Source organism: Scaptodrosophila lebanonensis, unplaced genomic scaffold (assembly GCF_003285725.1).
Source record: "Scaptodrosophila lebanonensis strain 11010-0011.00,11010-0021.00 unplaced genomic scaffold, SlebRS2 tig00001415-arrow-pilon, whole genome shotgun sequence".
NCBI classification, from domain to species: Eukaryota; Metazoa; Arthropoda; class Insecta; order Diptera; family Drosophilidae; genus Scaptodrosophila; species Scaptodrosophila lebanonensis.
The window spans coordinates 3,987,247-4,010,774 of NW_022060742.1; the positions used below are offsets into that span (position 1 = coordinate 3,987,247).

At 41.8% G+C, this 23,528-nt stretch overlaps 1 protein-coding gene across 5 annotated transcripts in view; it reads left to right on the forward strand.

The window, feature by feature from the left end:
• The window catches only part of LOC115633115 (IQ motif and SEC7 domain-containing protein 1), a 56,031-nt gene extending 32,981 nt beyond the window's left edge, over positions 1-23,050 (forward strand). For 2 of the 5 annotated variants that reach the window (XM_030530501.1, XM_030530505.1), the window contains exons 2-6: positions 15,888-16,421; positions 18,623-19,101; positions 20,117-21,357; positions 21,433-22,270; positions 22,333-23,050. In XM_030530501.1, the coding sequence (XP_030386361.1) occupies positions 15,888-16,421; positions 18,623-19,101; positions 20,117-21,357; positions 21,433-22,270; positions 22,333-22,757 (3,517 nt within the window). In that variant the 3' untranslated portion in view covers positions 22,758-23,050. Of the gene's footprint in view, positions 1-3,609; positions 3,753-3,803; positions 3,822-10,325; positions 11,010-15,887; positions 16,422-18,622; positions 19,102-20,116; positions 21,358-21,432; positions 22,271-22,332 lie in introns of those variants that run through there. The other 3 variants (XM_030530503.1, XM_030530502.1, XM_030530504.1) reach the window with 3 other exon arrangements.
• Positions 23,051-23,528: the final 478 nt, after the last annotated feature.

Here is a 23,528-nt window from a genome sequence, read left to right on the forward strand (position 1 = left end):
GCTTACACGATTCATTAGGCAGACACAGAAAGGCAGACAGATACAAGTAGCAGATACAAGGGGCGGGCCAGCGGGTGTGAGGCCGGTCATCTGTTTTGGGGCGGGTAGCGCAGTGAAGGCTGAAGGTCTTTGCCATACGGGGCTGCAGTTTCCCATTACCTAATACACAGGCACATTTAAATAGCGTGGGTAGACTTTAAAGTTGTTGTACAGGCAATGAATATACTAACAAACGCAAAAAAGGGTTTAATTATTTATGTGTGGATTTAGAAAATGATATTAATATCTTGAATTGAACGAAGCATGCTTTTTATTGAAACTGAAGAACGTGAAGATTGTGAAGATTATTAGTCGATAGCTTGTACGTTATAGGAGCCTAAAGAGCTGTTACTGCGTTCTTTTTTTTTTTATCGGCAGAAGGCATAATATAACAATTTAGCGATAAATTAGGCGGTTATAAACAAAAGCCTATGAATACGTCTGGATCGTTTGAACAAAGCCTCAATACTGGAAGAGCTTTTATAATGGTTTCTTTATTGTTTTTTTCTTTCTTTAAAACAAAACTCAAAAGAAATAACTAGCTTACAGAATAGTTATTTCTTTTGAGTTTTGTTGACTGCTGTAAACCTTCCCGAAGAAACTATCAATTGTCAGATCTATACAAAATTTAAAATCCATCTGTTTTACATACTCTATAACTGTATACAGAATTTCAACAAAGAAACATTCATACGAAGGACGATAGCTCTCTCTCTCTCTCTCTCTCTCTCTCTCTCTCTCTCTCTCTCTCTCTCTCTCTCTCTCTTGTTGGCAGATTATCAAAACTTTCGAGTTGCCCCATGCACTCACCTCTACATAGACACATAGGTTGTGTATTTACAAATTGAGTTCAGCCCGTAAGGTCAAGCCCGTAAGCAAACACGATAATAGTCGTATGTTGGGCTATTGCTGTAATTGTTGTTGCTACTTTTGTTTTTAAGCAACTTTTAAGCTTTCTTGACCTGTTAGTCAGTCAAGAGTTTATTTGTTAGTTTGTCTGCTTGTAACTACAAACATGGAAATTAAAGTTTATACTCGTATTGTCTTTTGTCACTTTTTTAACGTATGAAAGCATACATTGTTGTTGTTGTCGCTGCTGTTGATGTTTGTTTATTGTTTCATAACACAACTCTCGCGGAGATGGGCAAATGGGTTTGTGTACCTTGTGCCTAATGCGTTAATATCATCATGCGCGCTTTAACTTGCCAAGGGTTGTGTATGTACATATGTTTGTTTGTATGTACATACTATACTATATAAGACGTTTGCTGCATAGTGGACACAGTGTTGTTATTGCTTTTGTTTTTTTTTTTATTTTTTTATTATTTTAACGACGTTGACGACGTTGGCGACGACGTAAAAGTTTCAATGAAAAGTCAAAACAGGCCTCAGGTCCGGATATAAATGGTTTGTCTTAAAAACGCGCATTCACACACTCGCACTCACACACATGCATAAGCACATATGTATGTGCATGAGTGTGTGTTTGTGTGTGTGTGTGTGTGTGTGTGTTTGTGTGTGTGTCGGTGTGGTGGCAGCCTCGCTTAACGCTTGGCTCTAAACTCAGTCAGCCATTACGAAGCCCATTTTGTTAGTAGCTCGCCGCAACGACTAACTACTACAATTTACAGTCAGCCATAATGTACAGCACATGCACAAAGCACACACACACACACACACACACACACACACACACAGAGACACCATCACACACACATGCCCCACACCCCCGCGTCAACGCTCGCCGCACGCCAACGCCGCCCTTCAGCGCACTGTCGTCGCAGTCGTGAGTCACCTGAGCGTAACGTAAGCGCAGCTTATTGTTGTACTTGTATATACTATACTCGTACATTATTTTTTTTAATTCTTTTTATTTTTGTTTTTTTGGCACAATCAACTTCACGTCGCCTGCGTCCTCTCTCACTCGCTTGTGAGCTCTTTTTCACGAAACGCACGGCACGACACGACAGTGCAGTGCAAGCTGCTGCATTCAGTCCGAGCTCAGTTTATTCACTCAAAATTTCTTGCGCTCCTACACTCGGCGAGCGTGTGTGCGTGAGTACCGTTGCTGTTCGTAGATTTATATATTTTTGGGATTTTTCGCAGTTACCTAATTCAACAGTGGGCGTGATGTCTTTATTCCAAATTACTCGCAATCATAAATTTATAGTTATTAATTAGTGGTCTACATTATTTATAAGCACATACTTGTGTACTAGCATCATTTTATTTATTTATTTTTTTTGTAAATATACGTTTATGTCATTCCATTTACCCTATACCAAAAGGTTCGATGGGTTCAATGGGTGCCAATGATTGTAAAAATATAATTTTTCTTGATCAGCATGACAAAACGAATCGATCTAGACGAGCTGGCGAAGCAGTTGCTTACATCAGTTTATTACTTTCTTTAAATACATGGTATTTCATGGTCTATTTTTTAGTACAAACTGTAAAAGCTGCTTAACTATATATATGAGCTGATACGAACTAATCAGCACACATAATCTTTTACAAATACCGCATCATAAATGGGTTGGCTCAAGCCAGACAAAGCCAACACTGTTATCAAAAGTTCTAAATGTAAACAAAAGAATATATAAAACGCTCTCAAATGTTTAATGGCCTTATATTTTGTTGATAGCATTCCATCAGTTGGCATCTGAATTGTAAATGGATTGGGACTGCTAATTGGTCAATACTTTAATAAACTAAGATTGAGTTGAGACTTCCTCTGAATTCTTAGTAAATAAAAACTGGAAAGATAAAGCCTGCTAATCTGTAATTAGGTTACACAAATGTAGGCCTATGTTAATACCTAATATGCTTAAAAACTGTATTGTTATTCAGTCTTATTTATTCAATAGGCTTGTTCATGATTAAACTAAAATAAATCAATAAATTAGCTATAACGTTTCAATGAGGCTATGGTTAGGTTAAGGTATTGAAAAATCTAATTAATTTCGACAATACACTTAGAAACTATCAAAGTATTTATAATTTTATAAACAAAAAATCCGATTAGTTACAGGGGCTTTACTTGTAGCTCAAATGCGTTCGTTAATTATAAGCTTTTAGGCAGATCACGATCTAGTCCCACTGTACCGCAGTAACGAATACGTCAAGCAGCTTTTATGTGCTCCATGTATAAATGCAGGTATGTATGTGTGAGTGTTTGTGTTTTTTAACCAAACTGCAAGTGCTCGAATCCTCACTAGCTAGCTGTTAATTGTTATTTGGTCAGCAGCATGAGTGAGGCGCTCAACTTTAGAGCTAACTTCCAGCTGCGATTCGTTTGTCGATCGTAATTGAAAAGAATAGCTTAACAAAAGGCGCATACAAGTATTAAAAACAACATTAATAACAAACAAAAATAGAAGCAGCACCAGCAGCAGCAGCAGCAGCAATTCATAACTGGCACAACAGCTTGTGCCTATTGGCAACACATACACGCACACACAGCACCACACACATGCACACAACTTCTGCTGCTACCTCGAACTGGCGACGAGACGGCTCTCGAGCTCGCACAGCTCGGTGGGCCAATTTAGTCTCTCTCCAAGTTTCGTCGGGGCAGGCCGTTCTCGTTGCCGTTGCCGTTGCCGTAGTAGTCCGTCATTAGTCGCAGTCAACGCTTATTTCGTAGTTGTCGTTGCGAACGTCAGAGCCACAACTACAACGATCGTGCGTTTATTGTTAACTTGTCTCACTTTGTGAGTGATTGTTGTTGCTGATATTTATTTTGGCAACTTCACATATATCTATATAGTGTGTGTGTGTGTGTGAGTTTCTGTCTGCGGAGTGTGCAAAAATACACCAAGCAAACCAGCTAAAATATTGGAAAATTTTTAAATTAACAACAAAAATATTCAGCGCAAATTAATTTGCAAACAAATGTGTCTGCCTCATGTGTGTGTGTGTGTGTGTGTGTGTTAATGTGCGATTTATCAAAAAACATGCCATGTTTTCGATTTACAAACATACGCAACATGCACAACTGAGCGGATGGATGACCAAAAGAAAAAAACTCACGATTGGTCGCACATTGCGCATGTGCGTTGACGTGTTGTTGCTATTGTTATTGCCGCTGCTGCCGTTCGAGGCAGGGCCGGTTTATTAATTTACTGTCGCCCCCCAAATGCCACACGAATGAAACAAAACGGAAACCATAATACAAAACAAAAAAAAAAAAACCCATACAACACAATTTTTTCGATGTAAAAAATAAATATAATTAAAGAGAAAATCGCCTTTCTCCGCGTATCACAAAAACAATAGCCATTGAGCGATGTCCGTAGCTGCGGCAGCAACGGCGACTCAGGCAGCAGCAGTAGTTCAGCCACTGCCCCGTTACGTTTCGGCAAACACACAATAGTAAAATAAGAGGCTCACACACACAATCGCAATGGTGTACAATCGCTCTGTGTGTGTGTGTGTGTGTGTGTGAGGTGCGCGTCTCTACTGGAAATTTCTTTAATTGAAACTAAAGCAAGTGCCACTCAGCTCAGCTCAGCTCGCAGTATCTGTTTACTCTCTGCAAAATGCTCGAACATTGTCGGTGATACTCGAGAATAGCGCCCAATTCTCAAACTCAGCTCTCATCCACCCCCTAAACGTGCTAAAGCTATGTAACAAGCAGCAAGATCAGCAGAACCAAATGATTATATAGTGTTCTAGTTCTAGAATGAACCATCATGATGATTGGTACATGCAAGTGGTTTAGTCCATCGGCCCGACAAGCCATGAAAAGTAAATCTAAAGCAGTTTTGTTAAATACTTTATGTACTCTTCTTCATTAAAATAAATGTTATAATACACTTCCGAGCTTCTGCTTTCATTACTTATATAAAAGCTACCTATCATGTATACCTGACACAGAACCATCCAGTTAATATTGAATCTTTAATAATAATCTTTAAGAATATTAAATAATTTATATTTAAAAGCATAGATATCCTAGCTACATCTCAAGACAATTCTTAGTAGGAAAAACCGTATTCTCCTCAAAGCTTTTCAAACTATAAGGCTAAATATGTAATGCACATAATATAACTTATCTATTATAAAATACTTGATCAGTATAATGTCTACAGCCTCAATGTATATGACATAGAATGAAAACTAGCTCGAGGATGTTTTATGAAATCCATTTCATATGATATGGGTTATTATTTTGGAGCTATTACAAAATTGCTTTCAGAATTGTGAATTCTATCAAGTTTCCCAAATTTACAGCTGGTATTTCCATTATTAATTTAATACCAGCCCTACCTACATATACCTACATATATAGAAAGTCAACATACATTTTAAAACGTGTATGTTATTATCGACATATTATACATTTTTTATTGAAATGTTAGGCCTTTTGACTAATACTTGAAAAACTTTCAAAATTCACCTCATTCTTAACAATTCCAATTGGGAAACGAACACATTTGCAGGAAATGCATTATAGCTTCATATATGCACATGCTCGGATGTACGTCTACTTAAAATATTTAACTCTAAAAATATAGGCAGGCCAGCAAATTCTGTAACTTTCAACATAAAATCCGTTAATTTGCATTACGTTGACGTTTAGGTTGCTGGCGGCGCAGTCGCAACGTTTGCGCCTCTCTTGTGTAACTTCTGCTTGCCACTGCTGCCTGCCCGATAGCTGTGCAGCGTCGCCGCAGTCGTCGGAGTTGGCGAGTCGAGCGACGTTGCATATTGTATTTCCACTTCCTCTTCCGCTCATTTGAAGCCGCTAACATTGTTCATGTATGTGTGTGTGTATGTGACGCAGGCGCTCTTGGCGTTGTGCTGCAGCGCTTTTTCATGCAGCACCTACCTCATTTGAACAAGCGCCACAACAATAAAGAGAGTGTAAGAGAGTGAGCGAGAGCGCGAGTGAGAGCGCAGCTTTGTTGCTATTTGTTTGTGTATTACGTGCGCCGTTACTAATGACGAAAGTGAATAATAAAAAAGCGCCAAGCACGGGTCTATTGTGAATCGCCTCAGGTGTATGTGTGTGTGTGTGTGTGTGTACATACATGCATGCATATGTAAGACGATAGAGCATGCACACATGCATGTGTGTGTGTGTGTGTGTGTGTCTGTGAATGTACACATGTACATATGTGCGTAGTATGTGTGCAAATTGCGCTCGAATGCAATTGTATGCGGTGTACAACAAATAATTATAAATTAAATAATTATACAACACAAGCAAAAACAAAAACCACTTGGCGCTGATTGCGGCGGCCGCTGTGGCTGCTCGTGCAGTGGAACACCTGTAAAACAAAAGCAGCCAAGTTATCTGCAGCAGCAGTAACAACAGCAACAATAACAACAACAATAACAACAGCATTCACAACGCTACAGCAAGCAACTTGTCGTGCGCACTGGCGGATGCAGTTGCGCCCCCCTCCACCTGCCCCTTAATCCCACTCAGCTGCACGTTCAACCCAACAACTACACATACATACATACATACATACATACATAGCAACAATATACATACATATGTACGTAGCATGTACCTACAAAAATATACATATTTACAATCGAAAAAGAAGTGTTGGAAAAATGGAAATTTTTGCTAAAACCCACAAATTGCAAATCTAAACAAGAAAATACGTTTTGAAACAAATCAGAACAGCAAAAACAAAACTCGCTCAGCACAAATTGCAATTATTTCCAAGAATTTTTGCACGGCAACAACAACCACAACAACAACAGCAACGAAATTGAAACAAGTTAGAACGCTTTTAGCAGTTTTTGCTGCTTGTCCATTTGTTTGCACTACCTGCCAGTGTTTTTTATTTGTTATGCCGCGGCCCCAACTAGTCACACAATAACAACGACTACAGATAGAACTTAGACAACTAATAGCACTAAATAAAAATCGAAAATGTGTGTATGCACAGTCGTGATCAACACCAAACAGTGAGTGGGTTTTCGGCAGCCATCACATGCCTCAGTCATTCCCACAACTCACAACAATCTCAGAACTTCCATTAGAATCGATGCTGACAAACAGCGCGCGGCATTTGTTGTTATGTCTACATAATATCTACAGTGAACACTCTGCATGTTGACAAATTGAGTATCAAGGTGGCAACATTTTCTACTTTAATAAAGTACGAATATGCAAAATTTAAGCCACAATTTCAGTGTTTTGCTCAACCATTTTAGACTTGATGCTAATTTGCAAAAGGGAGCAATTAAAATAAACTCGTTTATTGAGTTGGCTAGTTAGCTAGTTTATCTTTCTACCCTGAACTTTGGTATTAAATATTCATTTGTATGAATAATGCATTTAATGAACTGTAGAAAAAGCATTAACATTTACAGTTATTTAAAAAATAAACTAAAATAGCAACAACATATTGCTAGTGATTCTTCTTCTTCAATTTAGCTGGGGCAGACAATTTATTGGACCAGTAAATATAAAAATTATAAATAATCCTCTTTTTAATGCTTCTAACTGATTCATCAAATATGTGAAGCGTCTAGTTTCCTACCTTCTCTAATGTTACCCAAAAATTTCACAGATCACAGGCTATATTTGCCTTTATACTCCTCAATTTCTCATTTTAATACGTATTCGCTCTACAAATGTTCCCACTGTGCCTACACACTGACACATCTATGTAGTAGGCGAACTGCCGCCAACTTGTTTCTGGCCCTGGCCAATTCTGTGACTCCGAACTACGCTGACGTACATATGTACAAACATATGTGCGTTTGTATGTAGGAATGTATGCACATTGTTGTCTGTTTTCATTCCAAGGCTGTGCTCAAGATTATCGAGCAGGCGAAATTCATTTGTTTAAACAGCTTTATCATGCACGCTTGTACTCGCACTTGAAAATGCTGAAAAGAACACACATAATTGTTTCATCATCAGTGGCAAATGTCGCAATTGTGTTCAAAATTATTCGTCTGCCAATGTTTTTGAATAAAGCTATAAGCGATTAATTTCAACATCTTGACGCTAAAAAGACACTCGAGATGACTTGACGTCGTCCCAAAGGTTCTTGAACTCTGCGCAGGCGTAAGTGGCCGCAGTTGTGGCAAAGATTTATGAAAGAAAGTGTGGGGGCAATTTGTAAGAATATTCATAAAAAACACACATACGAATATATATGTGAGTTGTTTGTGGAAAGATTTGCATTTATTACAAGAAGGTTTATTGTTTTACCCGAGTTATTTCCCTTTCTATTTTGATAGTGTTTCCAGATTAGAAATTCTCACGCATTGCAAATAAATTTTTGTTTCTTAGCCTAGCCGTCACTTGTCACATTTCCATATGATTTATGAACAATTTCACGTGATTAAAGAAGAAGAGAACAGAGTAAAGTGGAACAGCAGACGACACCTGCCCTACAATGTAGATCAGACCAGACATACATACATACGAGTATATATAGTACATATAGGCTTGTCAGTTTATCAGACTTTTGGACGCCTGCCAGTCTGTAACACTTTCCCAGCAATGCTCCACCCACTGTTGCAATTCTTGTTGCTTTTTTATTGGCTTTTTGCCCACTAAGCCAAGCTCAGCACGTACTCGAAGATACATTGTTTTTATTTTTCACAATCAAAAAGTCACTTCCCCCCCTCCCTCTCTCTCTCTCTCTTTCTCTCTGCTGACCAAATCGGAATGAGTCGATTGGCTCGTGTCGCACATATTTAATTCGTATATTTGTATAGCTTTCGTGTTACTTTTCGCTAAATCTCACAGTGGTTCAATACACAAAAAAACAAATTACAAAACAGGAAACGTAATCCTTATAAATCGTAGTTGCAAGCTCCACCTATATCTGAGACATACTCATTTGTTCGATTTGCTAGGTTCCTGTCAAACAATATCTCAAAAACTATTCGTTTTTTTTCTAGGTCGTGCCAATTATATCTTTAGTTTAGTGCTTGACATGAATATAGACCCACACTGTTGCCGAGATAATGAAAACTTAAAAGTTGATTTTGTGGCTGAAATAATTGCATGTCAACTGACAAAGCAGGTCTAGCATGATTTTGAAAAATGGCGCTTCATATTTTGACATTGGATATAAACTAATGCCTTGAAGATTAGCATAATAATAGAAGATATGCATTATATCTTCATTAAAATCAAGTGACACCTAAATTGCAGTACTTTTCCGCAAATTACGTTGTCTTTAATATGAATTATGAATCTACACAAAGCTATTAGAGCCTATCACAAAAATAATTTTCTTAAAAAACAAGAAGAAACAAGTACGATTAAGGACGATTTTCAATCGACTGATGCATTCTTTTCAATCAGTTTCATTTTATTAGGTGCAAAATTAACTTGAATTTCAATCGACTGATGCATTCTTTTCAATCAGTTTCATTTTATTAGGTTCAAAATTAACTTGAATATTAGTTGTGCCGAATAAATTCAACATGCATTTGAGACCAATGTGCGTCTGTTGCTTTGACTTTATTTATTTTCTAGTTGCTGTCGTCAGTCAACTCTTACTTGGCAGCGATCGCTGACCTAAAAAAGCTGATTGAATATATGAATGTACATACATACAGATTTGCGACACATTGCGCATTGCGTCTGTTTATGTATTGTTGATGTTGTTGTTATTGTTGCTGTTGTTATGATTGTTATTGTTATTATTGTTGTTATGTGCGGAGCACATTCGTTGGCAGTATGAAAAAAAAAAAACACATTTCGCGACTGACACGCTCCCACTCGGTTTATTAGCGTCTCTCTTGTCACTGTCTCCCCAACCAGCTGCCTCTCTCCCTCCTCCTCCTCCTTCTCCTCCCAATCCCCAGCACGGCCTGGTGCTCCTCCAGCGTTCGCTCTGAGCTTTGGACATCATCAGCGCCGCACGCAAAGCGCAAAGCGTTCGACGTTGACATTTTGGTGCAAATTGCTCGAAAAACATTTTATAAAACAAAACAAAAAGCAAGACAATATTTTTTATTACACCAGTTTTGTGAATGTTGTTGTTGTTGTTGTATGCATGAGTTGTGGTTCAAATGAGCATATATGTGCGTATGTGTGTGTGTGTGTGTGTGGAATTGAAGGGCACACACAATTAAATGCGGGCCAGTCATCAAACAGCCATCCAAGTCAACTCGTTGTACAGAGTCCACAAACTTGTCGTTGCCATATTGATAGACACAGCCAACGGGGCGTATGAATGTGGCAAGAATGTCACTCTATATACTACCTGCACATTTATATTAATATAGCATGTATAAGTATGTAGAGCATACGATCTTATCATCGAATAAATACGATATCTTTCCAATAGCGCATTGAAGCATAATAACGAAAGAAAAGAAAACAATCAAAATGTAAACACCTCAGCAAGTAGAAACAATTCGTCAAACTAAACCAAAGATAACCGAGCAAAGAAATCAACTGATTAATCAGAAATATATGCGAGTATAACTAAAACGAAAGCAAAAATCAATCAATTATTAAAAAATGAAATAACAAAACAAATCAATTTGCAAATGAATAAACGAAAGCAAACTGACATCAAGAAAGAGGCACAAACAATACGAGAAACAAAACGAAAAACAAACAAGAAGGCGTAGCACAAAGCACACACAGTGGACAAGTTCCGAATTATTTATTCTATTGTGTGGCGGGCCCGTGAGTAAAGGCGAAAGTGCCGCCCACGAGCTTGCATCGAATGAACACCAATAATAAGAACACCAACAACAATCGTCATGTCCAAGACCAGTTTGTGTGACAACAAGCAGCGCAATAAGCTGTCCACAACGGATCGTGGCAGCGGCTCCAGCTCCTCCGAATCCTTCCTGCAGTACGACAGCGAAAAGCCGCCGCCCATTGTTGTTGTTGTGGGCGACGGACGCAGTCGCGTGCGTCGTGTGGTGCGCACAGCAACGAGGCACGTGACCGTCGTCAGTCTCTCCACGCGCCACAAGGAGACCCAGACGCATACGTCGCACCATGTGACGGCCGTCAGGTAAGCGATTGCCAAAGTCAATGTATGGCCACTGCCAAGGCCCGGGCGGTCAAGCGGAAAGAACCACTCGCTCGCCTTATCGGTAGATATTGTGGCTATCAAAAGGCACTTTATGATCGTCATTGTTCATTTACGAGTATTGTTGTTGGTCTCTCTATGGTAGCTAGGAGTATTGAGCTATTGATAAATTCTTTAATGCTTAAGAACATTTAAAGTACTTCCAGAAAATACTTTCATGCATATACATATTTGAACAAATCATTTACTTCAACTAAATGGAGCTCAACAAGAAATTCGTCATAGGAAACGCACAGTCATTTGTTTTCAATCTTTAGTGCACATTAATAATGAGTTTCCTCTTTTATAAAATTCCGCAAAACCAAATCATTTTCATATTTCTCTTATTATTATATTTAAGCAGGCGTTCATACTTGTAGTTGTCCATATTGCAATTTAAACAAAAATCAATTCAATTCAAACAAAAAACACAATAAGACTATAAAGGAATACAAAATTTTCCATTTTGTGAAATGCATGGAACAGTCCAAAAGTTCAAGACTCTCACCAAAAAAAAGCATACCTTCAAATCACTCAAACATTTACCTCTAGTCGTGATCAATAATATGAAGTGCATCTTTTTCAACTTTGCTTTTCCAAATAGTGCATATATGCCTTTAAAGGGTTTCCTCTACTTTGATTATTTGGTAATTGAGCTGAGCTGACTCATTCAACCACTATTTACGCCCAAATTTCCATTGACATACAAAATAGTGGGAAATTTATCTTACAATTTAATGTTGCATACATTTAACAGAAAAGCATAGCATGCTTATAGGCTGCGAATAAAAATGAACTGAAATTAATAAAAATAAAAAACCCGCTAATTCTCAATCTCTTTATTCCCTTTCACCGCAAAGAAGCAGGCGATATAGCTATTTCCCTCTATCTGTGATCTCTAGGGCGCTTCAGCTTTGCCAAATGGTTTTTAGTTCTCGCAAGCAGATCATTTCTCGAAAGCAGCTATATCAGTCCAATTATTCCACCGATTTTCCTTGTTTCCAAAACTATAGCAAGAAGAGGTAAAGTTGTCTTTGTGTTACAACATATTCCAGAAATAATTCAGAAACCCTATTAGTAACATCAGGTTCGAAATGATATTGGATATGAACTTGATATTGAAAATGATGTTGGAAAGTTCATTATCTGATATGTGCTTGGACTTTGAAATAAAGCAACGAAATGTGTATTTGTCTATTTTTTTCTCAGCGACCGTTTGCTTTGAGAGCCTTTACATTTCGGGTAGATAGATCGGTTTATTTTTGTATATTTCCCAGCAATCCTTTGTCTCCTTCATGTCGGCAAACCCCTTTCTTGTAACTAATTAAATGCTATTTAAATTATAATGCTGCTTCTGCTGCCCTGCCTATCCCCGATTTACCCAAATCCATAAATTCGAAATTCATAATAAGTCGCTGTTCATTCTGCCATGTCGTGGGCGCCTGTTATTTCAAGCTCATCATAAGAGCCAAATGCACAATAAGACTAACCAAAGAAAAAAAAAAAAAACTAATGTAAAATCAATAATAATTAGGCTTTGAAAGCGGCCGCGGTGTCTGCTTGGACGGCATCAGGTCACGCGAACCGCCGCGCCGTTTGGTTGCCACACTTGTTGCATGTAAAGTAGGCAGACGTCCGAGGAAGTCGCATAGCTTGGCTCGCGAACGAAAGCGAGGGACGCATCGGGGTGGCCAGAGTGACGTTAATATGTCCACACAAGGCGCGAGCCCACGAGCCCAGATACGAGGCGAGTGCATCTGTATCTGTATCTGCTCGATACGAGTAGGGCTGCGGGTATCGTATGATACGGCAAGTCAACAAACAGTTGTGCACATGTGCAACGGCACACAATTAGAGCGCTGCTCGGACGGGCGACGTGTGGCAGATGTTTTTTTTTTCACTGCCTGAAACACTTTGTTGTTTTCGATTTTAAAAAGCAGGACTTGCATTCTCAGTTGAATAACTGAGCGAGCACTTAAATCATTTTGTGGGAGCGGGACGGGTGCGGACAGTGAAGAGTGCGGCAAGGTGCTAGCTCTTGGCAACAATAACATGCTTTGCCAGGCAACTACCTGCTGCTGCTGCTGTTGCTGTTGCTGCCCCTGTCCTTGTGCTGAACAAAACAACGCCAGGTGCAGTTGAGCCTTGCAAATACAGAAAAGCAGACAAAAAGAACGAAGAGTCCCGAACTAAGCTCCCTGCTCACATCAACTGGCAAGGATGGCTTCGCAAGATCGCATTGTGCGTGCCTTTCCTCCAGTTATCCTTCGTTGCTGAATCCTGTTTCTATCTTCACCTCAATTCTATACCAATTCTGTACCTACGTATATATAAGTAGTAAGTATGTATCTGTAGGTGCAAAATGCAGCTGGCCATGGCTCTCAAAAAGTGAATGTTAATGGATTGTTGTTGCGATTGAGCCATGACTGGAACTTATTCGGTTAAAGGACATTGTCATGGCTTAGTTGCGCTGTTGGGCAATAATTTGAAAAGGTTGCCATAACAAACTGAGGCTGGGGCTGTGAGAATACTTTTAATTCGGTAGCTCTAATTGTAAAGAAGAAGCTTCCTTTAGTTCAGTCAACAACGTTGGAGGTTTTAAAATTCGATCATTATTATCAACATCATCAGATCACATATTTAATACTTCGCAGCCCTTTTCCACATTATTTCACTTGGTACTTGGTACATAAGTTATCAATAGTGTGCCTATTTGATAATTTAAATAGTCTGTATTTTAGCCCTCATTACTAAATATTGGATCGTCAATTGAAACAACATTCGTTTGAACTCAATTCGGCCAGCTTAAAATAAACAATGAAAGTTCATTTGTCTTTTATTTATAACTTAATTAGATTATATAAGATTTTGATTATGTTTTGACAAGTTTTAACTGGAAAATGAAACCATTAAGGCCAGCAAGTATTGCTCTTCTCCGATTGCTAAGCTTATTTCAGTTGCATATTTAACTTCCTACTTAACTAGTGACTTGAATTTGAATATTTTTGCTTGGCTTCTGATTGAAATGAACTGTGTTTGGTTTATTCCTTGGAGTTTCCCACAAGCATATTTATTCTCTGGATTAATCTGATAATAATCGCTCAGTCTAGACTTCTGAAGCTAGGATCAGACAGAAATCTAATTGGCAGAACTGCAACCACTCCCTTTTGATTGCAACTTGGTTCAAGATTTTGATCATTGTTTCTTGAGATGTCTATCAAGCGAAATCACAAGATTGTTCCAGAACTGTCCAGCTAATTGAATTATAGCCATACGAGTATGTATATGACTGGCAACTTCAGCATACGAGAGCCTCTTCTCTCTTACACCTTGCAAGCATATCTCTTAGTTTTTTGTCATTTTGGAACCCATGTTTGTCATCGTCGGCTAATCACTTCCTTTGCTCTTGCCACGCCACATGGCACTCCTAGCTATGTACAAGTATAGTGTATCGCCGATGTGCCCCATAATGGCATCCTTTTACACTCGTCATGTATTCATTTTTTTCATATTGTCTGCGGCCCTCTAAGGGTAGCAATTGTCCTCTTTCGAAATGTGCTTGTGTTGGTAATCCGAGGCAAACAAAACAGATGCATTTTATGTTACAGTGTGCGTGGGCTGAGGTGTGTGTGTGTGTGTATCTGTGTGTGTGTGTAGGCAGCATACACACACGCACATACATAATAATAAGCCATGCGAAACACGTTTTTGAACGCCGACGCAGTGGCAGTCGCCGCAGTTCGGTCGTTGTTGCTGCCTTTTGGAACTTCCTATAGCCAAGAGCCGAGACCACGATCGGCCGAACATTTTGGGCCTCCGAGGCCGAGCACTCGGTTTAGTTCAAACGCGAACGTCGCGTCGCCACGACGTGCTTTTTAACTACCCAGTGTGCTTCCCCTTCAGCGGCTTCCTCCGATCAATTTGAATATGCGAATGCGCGCGTTGTATATTAATTAACATTTTGAACGATTCGACCGACAATCGCAGCTTGTTGTGATATTCTGTTAATAACTGTGTGTGTTATTTCGTTTCTGATTAAATCAAAACGGTTCGCAATCTAATGCACACACTTCTGGCACTTTTGTGAGAGAATCAGACAACATGCTGATTTGCATATCGGGTTTTATAATTGGCGAAAGGTGGGCATCTGCTCTGGATGATTGTGTTTGTGTGTGACCCCAAAAAACGAAAGTTCTCATAGATAGATGGACCCAGCAGAGTCCACACCCTCGACGGCTACAAATTGGCGGCAGAAATTTCTGCAATATGTGAGATGTCAAGTCCAAAGCCAAGTCCAAGCTTCATAAATGTTTAAATAACACGAATCTCCATGAAAATCAAATAATGTTCGTCTTTTGCGGAGAACCTTTGATCCCAAAGGCAGTTGAAACACATTTCTATGCGAGCATATAATAGTTTTCAATGATGTCTTCCTATAGTATACGAGTGTGCCCCAAAAATCCAACGATGAGTTTTGTGAAACTTTCGAAGAATTGTCAATATTTTTAAAGCATAAACCTCTGCACTATGCCAATAGTTTTGTTTATATATCACTCTATGGATACTACACACCAATTACTATTGGTTTCATCTTTTAATATCAAGCACCTAATTGGATTAAGAAAGTTTTCAAGTTTCAGTTTACAATTTCGAAATGCCTTTTAATGGACAATATACGTACATTTCTGTAGTATAGCTCGACGATTGCAGATCCCTTTCGTATACTTGTACAATATTCATATTTAAGAAGACAGACCTACATATACTTGTATAAATTTGTTTCCTTTACTTATCGATTTTATTTCATCTCTCTGCTTGCAGCTTTCCCCAGAAGAGCATCGAACGCAGCGGATCCACACAATACGATTTGGCTGCCCCGGCCGCTTCGAACACATCCACAGACAGTGGCAGTGTGGGTGGCTATGCCTACCTGCAGAACCATTATGCATCGGGCGCTCACAATGCCGCGGCCGCTATCAATTATCCCCCGCAACAGCAGCCCCAGATGATCTATCAGATCCATGCGCCGCCCCAGCAGTATCCCACGTGCCATCAGCAGCAACAGCAGCAGCAGCAGCAGCAACAACAACAACAGCTGCTACATCAGGGTCACTATATACAACATGCTGGCGGTCTGATAACGGCAGGGCCTCAGGGCGTCGGTCATTATCACCATCACCACATGCTGCACGGACACCACCACCATCATGGTGGTGCTGTCGTCATCGCTGGCAGCGGCGTCGGCACCGGCATGGGCGCCAACTCCGCCACCGTAGCCATGCAACAGAATTTGCACAAAAAGAACTCCATACGAAATGGAGGCGATGTCCTGAAGCGCGCACGAGCTCAGTCAGCGTAAGTAGCACTTCAGTCTTCAGAGTGTGGCAGCCCGTCGACTTAATGCTCTTGGACTTTGCGCCACCAACAACTGTCAACTGCCGCCAATTTATCATTTATGCGATAAACTAGGGGGTTCGGTCTTATCTATCAAAAGTTGTAGGAACTGTGCGAACTTTTTGTAGAGCCGCCTATGAGTAAATTGTTAAAAAATGCGGTATACAAGTACAAGGTGTGTTCCAAAGTAAACAGGACTTTAAAAAAAAAAAACAGAACAAATCAGTTCATTTTATTCAAAATAGTCTCCTTCTGCTTCAATACAGCTTTTTGTACGATCCAAAAGCATGTCGAACGAGTGTTTTGGCTCGTTGGCCGCAAGCCTTTCCTTTCATGGGCAAATGCATTTTTCCGAAAAGGTAGAAGTCGCACGGTGCCATATCAGGTGAATACGGCGAGTGGTTAATGGTTAAAATGTGATTTTTGGTCAAATAATCGGTCACAAGCGTCGATCGATGAGAGCAATTTTTGGTCGTCAGTCAATATGTGCGGAACAAACCGTGCACACACCTTTCGTAAGCCCAAATGTTCGGTCAAAATGCGATAAATCGATGTTTTGGAGATGTTCAATTCCATTTCCATCAATTTCAATGATGATTTCGGCTGATTCGATGGAATTTTCGGTGATCACGAATTTTGATTGGCCCACATGTTGATCGTCATTTATGTCCTCACGACCACTTTGAAAAGGTTGAAACCACTCGTGCACTCTGCTACGGGATAGGCAATCATCGCCATAGGCTTGTTCCATCAATTGAAACGTTTCGTTAAAACTTTTACCAACTTTAAAACAAAATTTAAGGTTGGCTCTTTGTTCGAAGCTCATTTTCGCACCGATAACACAAACATACTTACACTTAAAACGCAATAACTTCACTTCCAATCGATGAAATGCCACGAAATTCTCACTGGACAATCGATAAAGATAGCAGATTCTAACGCACCAGTCGACATATAGAAAGCGCCACCAGGGGGCGCTAGATTCAAAAAGTCCTGTTTACTTGGGAACACACCTTGTAGAATCGAACAAGAAATCAGATATGACGTAGCGATTTAGCTTCGCAGAATGCAGCTGTCGATTAAAAACACTGAAAACAATCCACATTTATAAAGTTGGTGGAAGCAGGTAGAGGTTCCCCAAATGCGATTCATTTAAAAAATTTGCAATCCATTTAACTAGAAGATCGCAAGATCTGGTTGCAAAATAAAAAAAGGTACTCTATAATTCTTCTGTTCGTTCGCAACGATCACGATGGATACCCATTATCTAGCGAGCGAAAAAAGAGGACCAACCTTTGTGATAGAACAATATTGTAGTTTCTAAAAAGGAATCTTTAAATGCCCTAATCTGTGTCGCTGGAATCTTAAAAAACTTTGATCACATCTCAAATTTAAGACGAAAATTCGGAACACCTTAGCGTATAATCAGAACTGGCGTTCTTGTATGCAAATGCAATTGGGAGAGTGATAACAAAGTTTGTCGCTCGTAAAGTTACTAAATAGGGGGAGTATACCAATCCGAAGACTGTCTGTATGTGCAGCTGTTCTTCTTAGTAGCTGCGATAAGGCAGAAGCGAATGCTTTCGGACTCTCAGACAAATACATATTAAAGATTAGCGGCGACAGCAGCTGTGCGCGTGCCGTTTGCGTTTCTCCATAAAGCTGGTCGCTAAAAAATGCGCAAATTAAAATTAGAAAACTGTCGCATAGCAGGTATACTTGTATGTATATATCAGAAAAACAAGAGCAACTGCAACAACAACCACAACTACAATGATACTGCTGGTGACGACGATGATAAGCAAATTTGGACGCAAGTCATAGAAACACATTTTAATCAGGTCGATAGCCCGCCCGAGGAGCAAAAGACGAAAATAAAATTGTCTTTAGCTCTTTCGCTAGTTGTTCTGTCTGTTGTCGTTGCTATTGTTGTGGAGAAAGATATGGCAATCTTATCTCGTTTCGATGTTCGCACCACACACACCTGGGACTTGGGCGGACGGTCGGTCTCGGTCTCGCTCTCGCCCCACTCGCAGATAAAATGGCGACAGTTGTTTGCAAATGTTTCCCAGTAAAGGCTGCTACATTTCTGCCGCATTTCTAGCGGAATACAGCAAGACAATTTGCATTAATTTTCCAATATCCTGCCATCACCTCCTCAGCTACGAGCTATCGCAAGATCTGCTGGAGAAACAGATCGAGCTTCTGGAGCGCAAGTACGGCGGCGTGCGAGCCCGCAACGCAGCAGTGACCATTCAACGGGCCTTCCGCCACTACATGATGGTGAAAAAGTTCGCCTCCATTACGGCCATGGCCAAGGCGGAGAAGCGGCTCAGTCGACGCATGGTGGTCACCACCAGCACGGGTGCATTGCCCGAGGCCACCAACTCGCCCAACGCATCACTCTCCTCTGCCTATGGCAGTGCCACAGAATCTCAGCTGGAGCAGCAGCAACAGCAGCAACAGTCTCCGCATCAGCCGCAACAACAGGCACGAGTCACCATCATGGCGGGACCGCCAGGCGGCGCCAGCGGTGCCGGCTGTGCCTCACCCGGACTGTCACGCACGCCTCCCACGCGCTCGCTTTCAATGCGCGAGCGACGCCAAATGGACTGCAGTCCCATACCGCGCAGCCAGTCGGGTAAGTGCCAAGATATTTCAAGTGGAATTTGACCCACAACTGATTGCAGTACGGAATAACATTCACCAGACTTTTGTGTAGGCCTGGCTGTAATACTTGTAAACATTTATGGGGAATGTTATTTTTGTTCGATCCCAAACAAAGCTTGCCTATCCCATCTTAAGATTCTTCCCTAACTTTAATAAAAACAAGGGCGAGCTCTCTAATATGAATTACCTTTACGTTCTATGCTTAAACTGCTCGAACTGACTCATTCAACCGATATATTAAGACGTTAAGTAATGCTAAATACAATTTTATGAACCATTTCCACAAAACACAATATCGCAAAAAACAACAGAGAACGCTACAGTTGAGCAAGCCCGACAGTGGAATGCCCTGAACCCAGACAATCTTCAGTCACTGAGTTATATGCGCCCCCTAGCAGAAGCAAAAGGAAGAAGAACAGCCAACTTGATGCTGTAGTTTGTGGGCGTAGTACTGGACTAACTTTTCATAGAATTGACCGCTTTGGATAAAACGAAAGTAGATATTTATATATAAATTACGAGTGCAAAGTTTGGTTTATGTAGGTTTGAAAATGTGGACAGTATTGGCGAGGAGATGGGAGGGAAAATCAAAAAAATAAAATAAACTCGTATTGACTAGGGTCTAGGAGCGTCTGCATACCAAGTTTGGTTTATGTACGCTCAGCCGTTTCCGAAATCCAGGCGTTCATCCAGACAGACAGACAGACAGTCTAGATCGATTTCTCTCGTCATGCTGATTCCGAATATATATACTTTATGGGATCGGAGATGCTTCCTGCACAAACCTAATGTGCTCTTTTTACCCTACGGGTACAGGGCATAAAAACAAAGCGATTACTCCGTAGGCCCCAATTTAAAATAGAGAACCTACCGCCATACATACTCGTACAAGTATTTGAATTGAGTTGCGGACTTGACTTAACCAATTTCTATGCCGCCCCGAAGTCTAGATACGATTACATTTTTAATGGCGCTCTCATCCACAGGTGCCTCGCCCGTCTCCATAGCCAGCTCGACGGCCTCGCTGGCAATGGCCCCGCACCCACATGTGAATCTGTTGCACGCGGCCGAGCCGCATTACTATAATAGCATCGTGGTGGCGGCCGCTGCACAGGATGCCTACTACACCACCTACCATGGTTCTCCACATGACATGAGCTACGCGAGCTCGACGGCCAGCTCCCAGCTGGACCGCTCGCTGAACGCATCGTGGGTGAACGTAAGTGGAACCTCGCCACACACACCCTACTATTCGGCCGCACAGATCTATATGCGACCCAAGGGCGGCTCCACCACGCCCACGCCGAGCAACTGCAGCAGCAAAAAGGTGCCCCCGGAGGTGCCCAAGCGCACCTCCTCGATAACGGCGCAACAGCAGAGCCAGCTGATGATGCTGCAGCGCCAGACACCGCCACCACCATCGATGCTGCGCACCAACGGACTCTGCAAGACCGCCGAGAACGGCAGCCTCACGTCCGTTCAGAGCTCTGGCTCGGACTCGAGCGTCACATCAATGGAGCGCAACATAAACAGTGATTTGGGCTCGGATCGCTCGAACTCGCCGCACACCTGGAAACGTGGAACGCCGTTGAACAGTTCGCAGCAATTCTCCACACACTCTTCGGACTCCGTAGCCGCTGGGTACACGGCACAAATGCAGGCGGCTGTGGCAGCAGCTACCGCTGTGGGCGGGGTGCCGCCCACAGATGATCATGCCATCTCATCGCACACAAGTGCTGCCCAATACGAGCAGCACGAGCAACAGCAGCACGAGCAGCAACAGTTGAATGCGGCTGCCGCCTCAGTGGGCGTGGCACAAAACTACAAAATGTCGGAGACCATACGGAAGCGTCAGTATCGGGTCGGCCTGAATCTATTCAATAAGAAGCCGGAGAAGGGCATTACATACTTGATACGTCGCGGATTCTTGGAGAATACGCCACAGGGCGTGGCACGATTTCTTATCACTCGCAAGGGTCTGTCACGCCAGATGATTGGCGAGTATTTGGGAAATCTGCAGAATCAATTCAACATGGCCGTGCTCAGCTGCTTTGCGATGGAGCTGGATCTCTCCGGGCGGCAAGTGGATGTGGCCCTGCGCAAATTCCAGGCCTACTTTCGCATGCCAGGCGAAGCGCAGAAGATCGAGCGGCTAATGGAGATCTTCTCGCAGCGCTACTGCGAGTGCAATGCGGATATTGTGGGGCGTCTGAGATCATCGGATACGGTAAGATACGGATGCAAAAGTCTGTTGTTTTATAGTCAAATATTCTAATATCTGGTTTACTTCTCGTACCCATAGATCTTTGTGCTGGCCTTTGCCATCATTATGCTTAATACGGATCTGCATACACCGAACCTAAAGCCAGAACGACGCATGCGCGTCGAGGACTTCGTGAAGAACCTGCGTGGCATCGATGACTGTCACGACATTGACAAGGACATGCTGAGTGGCATCTACGAGCGGGTCAAATCGGATGAGTTCAAGCCCGGCAGCGACCACGTTACACAGGTCATGAAGGTGCAGGCCACCATTGTGGGCAAGAAGCCGAATCTGGCGCTGCCACACCGCCGTCTTGTCTGTTATTGTCGTCTCTACGAGATACCCGATGTGAATAAGAAGGAACGGCCCGGTGTCCACCAACGCGAAGTGTTCCTCTTCAATGATCTGCTGGTCATCACCAAAATATTCAGCAAGAAGAAGACCTCCGTCACCTACACGTTCCGCAACAGTTTCCCCCTCTGCGGCACCGTTGTCAATCTGCTGGACCTCCAAAACTATCCCTTCTGCATCCAACTATCGCAGAAGGTCGACGGCAAGATTCTGATCACATTCAATGCGCGCAACGAGCACGATCGCCTCAAGTTCGCCGAGGATCTCAAGGAGTCGATAAGCGAAATGGACGAAATGGAGTCGCTGCGCATCGAGGCCGAGCTCGAGCGACAAAAATCGGCGCGCAATCGTGCTCCGGGAAACTCCGAGAATAGGGACAGTGGCGTCGCTGATGTAGAAGTGTGTCCCTGTCCCTATCAGGCGGGCACGCAAGCCGCTGGCGAGCAGGCATCCAACTCGGCGGACTCCACGCAACAATTGAAGCGCAGCGCGCTTAGCAACAGCTTGCTGGACATGCACGAGCAATGTAAGTGGTGGCTAGACTCTATGCTCTGATAGAAATGACTGATTGTTTGTCTTCTCCCGCAGTTGGCAATGAGAAGCCGCAACGACGTGGCAGCGTTGGCTCCTTGGACAGCGGCATGTCCATCTCGTTTCAGTCGACCACCACCTCAAGTGCATCCCGGGAGAACGCTGCCGCCATAGCGGCCGCAGCCAATGCCGCTGCAGCTGCCAAAATACGCTTCAACATGCCCCCAACAGCGGCGGTCGCTGCTCCCAGCAATGTCTACGCAGCCCCTGGCATGCAGGCCTACACCCATGCCAATTTTGTGCAGCAGTCCCATGCAGCCTATTTGCTCCAGCAACAACAAATGCTGCACCACCAGCAACAACAACAGCAGCAGGTGGCTCAAGCCCAGGCGCAGTCAGGTGCCGTGGTAACGGGCCGCATACCGGGACGTGAGCGGAAAGCATCCCGCTCCGATGATAATGCACGCTCCACAGAGGTCTAAAGAGTTCGTCCTCGAGACGGCAGCTTCTCCCACAACTTTTGTACATTCAATTCTTCTGCGCAATTCTGAAAAAGCGAAATTATATTAACACACAACTATACATATACTCGTATAGTCTATAATGTATAATCCGAATCGAAACGAGCCGAACGCCATTTTTGAAAGCAACCTAACAACAACTACTTAGCAAATTTAAAAACGTTCCTTCGCTCCCTGCTAATATTGATGTATTATGTACAATATTAATCATTTGTCGGTTCATTTTGGCTAATTAAATAGGTTTTCAAAACTAATTTGTATATACGTATATATATCAGAATATTATAATTACTCTTCAAGCTACACATAACCGATATACTAGATAACTTTAAACCTTCTCCAAATGAAACACCAATTTTTCACCAATTCAACTTGTACGCCTCCACAAGTCTTATAGTCCACTAGCCTTCTTGATTAATGCAATTTTGATGTGTCTATCATATGCGGCGGACTCTGATTCTTGTGGACGGTACGTAGCTTCTTTGCTTATTTTTCTATCTTATGATCTACAAAGTACATACTATATAGAAATAGTTTACTACTAACACCTCTCTAGGTACGCGCTATGTTTGTATATTATTTCATTATTCAAATTATTTTCGTGTAACTAAAACCGTTCGTATATACCGCGTGTGTGTGTATATACCTTGAATATTAACTTAAAGCAAATTAGCTATAGTTATTCATATTTATAGAGCCAAAACTACCCAAAACCTACAATATATAATAACA